At 46.3% G+C, this 6,339-nt stretch overlaps 1 protein-coding gene across 1 annotated transcript; it reads left to right on the top strand.

Moving 5' to 3' along the window:
* Nucleotides 1–351: 351 nt before the first annotated feature.
* On the top strand, nucleotides 352–4,261 carry LOC120826690 (1-acylglycerol-3-phosphate O-acyltransferase ABHD5). The gene is made up of 7 exons (XM_040189161.2): nucleotides 352–1,178; nucleotides 1,857–1,939; nucleotides 2,086–2,488; nucleotides 2,887–3,038; nucleotides 3,167–3,278; nucleotides 3,509–3,689; nucleotides 3,975–4,261. The coding sequence occupies exons 1-7, from the start codon at nucleotides 1,108–1,110 to the stop codon at nucleotides 4,077–4,079; spliced, it is 1,107 nt and encodes a 368-aa protein (XP_040045095.2). The 5' UTR covers nucleotides 352–1,107; the 3' UTR covers nucleotides 4,080–4,261.
* The last annotated feature ends 2,078 nt before the right edge of the window (nucleotides 4,262–6,339 follow it).

The raw sequence follows: 6,339 nt of genomic DNA, 5'->3' as shown, positions 1-6,339 counted from the left end.
CTTATCTTAAATTATAATAGGAAATGTATGCAGATAAGAAACGGTTTAATCTCTGTGCCAGCGATTGTGTTTTCCTGGATAATATTAGTTTGAGGAGAGCGAAAGTCATCGTCCTTGGTTTGTCATTGCGAAAGGCTTTCTTGCAGTGCTACGCACATTTCTGCATTTCATTTAAAACATTTTCCGAGCAACATGAAGCTTTGCAAAATGTGGAAATATATATATATTTTTTAATGGTATTTACTTAAGTAATGTTAAAGTAAATAATACAAAAGGGTTACTTAAAAGCATAAACTGCTAATGTTCAATGTGCAATTCGGCCTCTGATTGGCTGAGTGACGTGAGACACGTGAGACGGAGTTAGCTAATGCTAACTGATATGCTAGTCGACAAATCCTCATCTTTCCTGGGATTTTAGCTAACGTTACCCTTGTGTTCAATGTTATTCTTCTCTATAAAAACATAATTTATTCGAGGACTGTTCAAGTAAAAAACGTCCCGGTTAATGCAAAATATATTTTTTATAAATGTGACCTTACAAAAATACTACTTCCGTTGTTAACTTGTAACAGAAACCTGGAACAACGTGTTATGCTAATTGACATGCTAACAGTCAATTAAATATCAACGTTACCTCGGTGAAATGAAGCCATTGGGGGTCAGCTGTCTAACTTTAGGGAATTGATTATGGTTACACGCCTCTTGAAGAATCCATAGCATTTATTCGAGAAGCACAAAGTGTGTGGAGGGGGTTTCTTCTAGCAAACTACCGCCAGAGGGTCAAGACGACGACACCGGCTCACCACCAAGGGGCGTCCATAGCACATCTACGGACCACGCTGCTGCCTTCACGTGTAGTCGGACGTATTAACGTCCAGCTCTCTCAAAGCCCTTCTTGTCCACAAAGTGCAAATTCCTCCGGATAATTCGTGTTTTTATTCATATTTGTGTGTTATTAAATAAACAAATGCTGCGTAGACAACGACTTGGGTCAAAGTGTATTTTGCGATAATTGCAGCTGGAACTTCTTTATATAAAACGTTGTGTGGAGGTTTTTGCGGAGTGTACATGAATGCATCACACTGAATTTTGACAGTAGCTTTTCAGATGGTCGCCAGACCATCACACAGCACCATGCGAAGGATGGCAGAGGAGATACAACCTACCAAGGAGCAGAGGTGAGGTTCATCTGTTAAAACGCGTTTTACTTTGAGCCCGTCTTCATACAGTTTGTTGTGTCCCCTTATGAATGAACGGGTCGCTGTGTTGAACTATAACCTTCGTGACAAACATACCAAAACACAATTCAGTTGATTTCTGTTAAAACCGTGTTATTACTGTGTTAGCATTAAATATCCACATGGCGTCGAATATCAGTTAAAATTTATCAGGATCCTCCAATGTTCCATTAGGCTGATCGGCATTCTTCATTCAAATAAAACTTTTTTTTTTAACTCCCTGGGGGTCATTTCGGTCTGCCCCTCTATTACAAATACTACATTTGTTTTGGAACTGTGCCTTGATGAATTTGGTAAATATTGAATTGATCATTGGCCACCAGATATTTATGGTTCTGAAGTAATCGTAACATTAAATTCCCAACTTTTAATCCCACCTGGTGTCAAGATAGAAAACAGTGTAAACTAAGTGTCTGGGCTTCACTCCTTATGTTGTTCGCATGATGTCAAGTTTGTCTAGAAGGGGGATTTCGGGAAATATAGATTGCATGCCAACAGTGATGTTATCAGCAACGTCATATGGTCAAAGTTCAAATGATAGTTTGCTTTTGTCTGAGTTTGCATGTACTTTACGTGTTCTCTCTGCCTGCCTGTGCATGTCTGCTGTCTGAATCACAGCTCCTGGATATTAAGTTGGCTTCCCTCCTGGTGTCCCACCTCCCCCTCTCATCTGAAAGATGCCGAGGAAAAAATGCTCAAGAGTAAGTGAGTTGTTGAACCCACGGCTGAGAACTTCTGTGGCTCAAAGGTTTAATATTTTGTTTTGTAAAAAATGGTCAAAATGAAGTCTACGTGGAGCCTTTGGGCCGAGTCCCATTTCTCTCATGTTTTCCCACAATCCTCCCAGGTGTGAATCGGCCCTTCTCCAGGCAGCACGTCCGCATATCCAACAACAACTACCTGTGGACCTTAGCTTTTTCCACCAGGCCACAGCCGGGCTCGCTCCCCGAGCCCCCCGCCCGGCACAGATCTCCTCTGGTTCTGCTGCACGGCTTCGGAGGCGGGATCGCCCTTTGGGCCCAAAACCTGGACTCTCTCTCCAGCAGCGGGCCGGTCTACTGTCTGGACCTGCTGGGCTTCGGCAGGAGCAGCCGCCCTCAGTTCAGCACCGACCCGGAGGGGGCCGAGGAGCAGTTTGTGGAAGCACTGGAGGAGTGGAGGGAGAAGGTGGGACTGGAGGAGATGGTGCTGCTGGGTCACAACCTGGGAGGATACCTGTCTGCCGCCTACACACTCAAATACCCGCAAAGGTATCTGAAGGTCCATCGCATTCATAGCTTTGTAAAACACAGTGTTATATATACATAGATATACACTTACTTCATTTAGATTTATTCATAGAATTAGAAATTGCACACCAGCAAAATCTTCAAAACCGGATCAGGAATCCAAAACCCAGGATAAAATGTATACAGTAACATAGAGTAGAATTGAATAGATCAGACCCATTGCCACTGGTTTACAATCCAGCTATATTTGAGTTGGTATTTTATAGCTGTCATTAGTCTACAGCCACTATAATGTGCACTCGTAATGATATAATGATGCTGGAAAGCAAACTCTTTTCTTACTTTGTTACACCGCCCTGTTCACACCAGTAAATGGTGGGATCTGCAATTTAGAGGAAGTAACTGGCTTGTGTGTGCAGGGTAAAACATCTGGTGCTGGTGGAGCCGTGGGGCTTCCCGGCCCGCCCCGAGAACCCCAACCACCACTCCATCCCAGTGTGGATCAGGGCCATGGGGGCCGTCATGAGCCCCTTCAACCCTCTGGCTGCACTCCGGCTGGCTGGGCCTCTCGGTGAGCAAACACACAAACACGCTCACATGTACTCTTCTATTTCATATTCAGCCCAATACATCGGCCGGGTAATTAAAGTACACCTCTTTGCGGCTAACAACCACTGGAGTAAACCTTTTCTCTCTCAGGTCCGATGCTGGTCCAGACGATCCGGTCGGATTTCAAGCAGAAATACTCTTCTGTGTTTGACGACAACACGGTGTCGGACTACATCTACCACCTCAACGCCCAGACTCCGAGGTGAGAAGCAATTATTCAAATTGATTCCATTTATTTTGTATGTTCTTTTCCTAAAACGGAACATTTAAAGGGTAGAGAGAAAAGGGGGAACCCGGAGGGAGGCCGGCAGACGGCGTCACGCTTACAAAATGAACGACATAGAACATTTGCAGTGCGTTCGAGGCCTATGACGTAAACGATTGATATAAATACAGAGTTTATTCCCCTGTCGTTACACCTCTCTGTCTCAGCGGAGAAACGGCGTTTACGAACATGACCATCCCCTACGGCTGGGCCAAGCGGCCCATGCTGGAGAGGATCGGCCAGGTCCAGGCCCACATTCCCGTGTCCTTCATCTACGGGTCGCGCTCCAGCATCGACAGCGACTCCGGATACGCCTTCAAGAAAACCAGACCCGACGTGAAAATCACAGTAGGATCTTTTTGTTTTGTCGTCGGTTAATCTCACAGTTTCGGTTTCGGTATGCGGCGTCAGTGGAGACGGCGCAGGTGAACGGGGTAAAAGTTCATCGCCGTCTCTGTGAGATTTTATAACTTAAACAATCACTATTTCTAAGTGTTTTTCATGTATTTCAACATTCTTGTTTATTTTTGTCGACAAAGCTTTTTACTGAGGGGATATTGGATAACGACCCTCTCTCTCTCTCTCTCCCCGTCCGACTGCGTGTTTGTTGTTGTTTGTTTGTTTGTTTGTCAGGTGATCAGAGGAGCGGGTCATTACGTCTTCGCCGACCAGCCCAACGACTTTAACCGGACGGTCCTGCAGATCCTCGCCGGCACGCAGGAGAAAAAGCCGAGATGAGGAAGCGAGGCAGCGAGATCTCCCTCATTCGGCCGACACACACACACAGACACACACACGGGGTCTAAATAACACAAATCCATTACACAGCCTCAGCCTCTCATGCACTTTAGTCTTAAGTGACAACCGTCCCTCGCCGCAGGTTTCTTCATCCGTGTTTTGTAAATAAACGTGAGACGCAGCCTGTGTCGTCCGCTCAGTCTTTTCTTTTAAAACACTGCATTCCATTTGGAAAATACAGAGAAACTGTTGTGCAAATGTCTTCTGCCCAAGAGGAGAAATCCTTCCTCGTGGGGAAATCTCATTTTATGGTTCACATCCAGGCAAAGTCTGTTTTTTTCTGACCCCTCACCCGCTCTATGAGGGAGATATGAGGGAGGAGGTGTTCGGGGCAAAGGGCGGCCGTGTTTTCCACGGAACTCCCTCGGCTCTCGGGGGGGGGGGGCAGAAACCGGAGCAGCGCGGTGACGGCGCCGCTCGCAGCGAATCCCACGGCGAGCGAACCTCACGCGACACTCAGCGGACCTGGACAGTTGTGCTTTAAGAGCAGCGCGACACCCGGATCTCTCTGCTAAGTCACAACCGCAATGACAGAATAGGGTCAGCGATGGGTGCTGGACTAAAAATAGGCCTTCTGTTTCAAGGGGGAGGGAACGGGGGGGGGGGGGGGGGGGGGCATAAGTTAAAGTACCCCTCAAGACACAAGTATGCAGAAATAGTCTGTGATGAATAACATTTTATTTGCCGTGGTATTCCCAACTAAAAAAGGAGCTGAAGCACATCTTTCTCCCTCGCTGAGACGTTCAGGACGCGGGAATAATGTGAAAATAGTACATTGAGCTTTTGGATATTAAACCAACTCGGCTCTTTGCTTTTAATAGCGTACAAACATTTATAACTTAAACACATACAACAAGAAAGCGCTTCTTTTGACAATCGTCCGTCCGAGTGGCACTTTGTGGGATTGCTGGTTGCAGTTGCTCCACACACAGAATTTGTATTTTCATTTGACTAGTTTTTGCTCTTTAATTATCTGTACTACAAAAAGTCACCATGCGGCCTTGTTAAAATGAATCTTAAAAATGTTAAAACCTAATATTTGCACCTAAGTGTTGCACAAAGTGCATTTAATTGAGTTTGCAGACACCTGAACGATGGATCAGTCCAGTAGAGTACTGGAGCCTCGAGGCCTGTCACCTCTGCCCGTCTCTCGTCACTGACCTCCCCCGCCCCAACTGTCTCCTGGCAACAGGGTAGCCACGGAAACCGATCCTTTTGGACTTCCGACCTGCTGGAAGTCACGCGGTGGTGGTTTGGACGGGGTAATTAGGGCGTGCTTGTTCGTCTCGAAGACGCCAGAGGAGCGTTCAGCCTGTCGGGGGACTGAGGCGTGCGGCGCCGCGATACGCGATTGATAAACTCTCTGTCTGTCTGTCACGTGGGCACGAAAATCATGATTAGGAAAAGAGCCCCAGGAGAGAAAAGTGACAGGAGCTTTCATACTGTGTTCGGATATAATTGAAGGCTTGAAGGCCTGAAATAACTGCACATGAAAAGATGTGTGCAGATAGAAACACACACACACACACACACTCAGTGGCCTGCTGGCAGCCTATCAGCTCTCGGCTTCTCTTTAATCAGCATCACCACATGCAGGTTTATGCAGCCGACGCATCAGGAACTCAGTTATAACAGTCGCATCGCTCTCTGCCCTGCAAAAAAACCCTGTTTCACTGATTGTTCTCCCTCCTTGTTGGTGGGCAGCCATGGTCAGGTTCAAAGTGTAAATGTTTAATACGCAAACACAATTAAAGATTAATGTTAAAAACATGCCGAGGCCAGCACCGCTCTCCTTTTGACTCCGGAGGTATTGATCCCCACATTGCAAAAGCCCAATAGAATCATGTGACTGGTGTGATGGGACGTGCACGTGCATCAAGCAACCCCCCCCCCACCCCCCCTGACTGCATTTATTTTTCAGCTGTGTTGGCAGCTAAATCGACATTTGCACCATTTGCATAAAAAAGGGCTCTGTGGCTATGAGGTCTGTGTTGTGAAATGTGAAAAGAATATCTATCTTAAAGGTTAAAGGTCTTTTATTGCATTATACAACAAAATTCCTGACAGTTAATTATTTTTCAAAGAACCCCCGATAAACCCTCAACCTTTATGCAGGGAGAGCACTCCACAGCACCACCGTGCATTTCCCATCATGCATCAGGAGAGACTGAAGTCTGCCAGCTGGCTGCTTGTTCGCTGT

The sequence above is a fragment of the Gasterosteus aculeatus genome, chromosome 10 (assembly GCF_964276395.1).
Source record: "Gasterosteus aculeatus chromosome 10, fGasAcu3.hap1.1, whole genome shotgun sequence".
Lineage (NCBI taxonomy): Eukaryota > Metazoa > Chordata > Actinopteri > Perciformes > Gasterosteidae > Gasterosteus > Gasterosteus aculeatus.
Note: the sequence above shows the minus strand (reverse complement) of the source record. Positions and strands in the feature narration are given on the sequence as shown.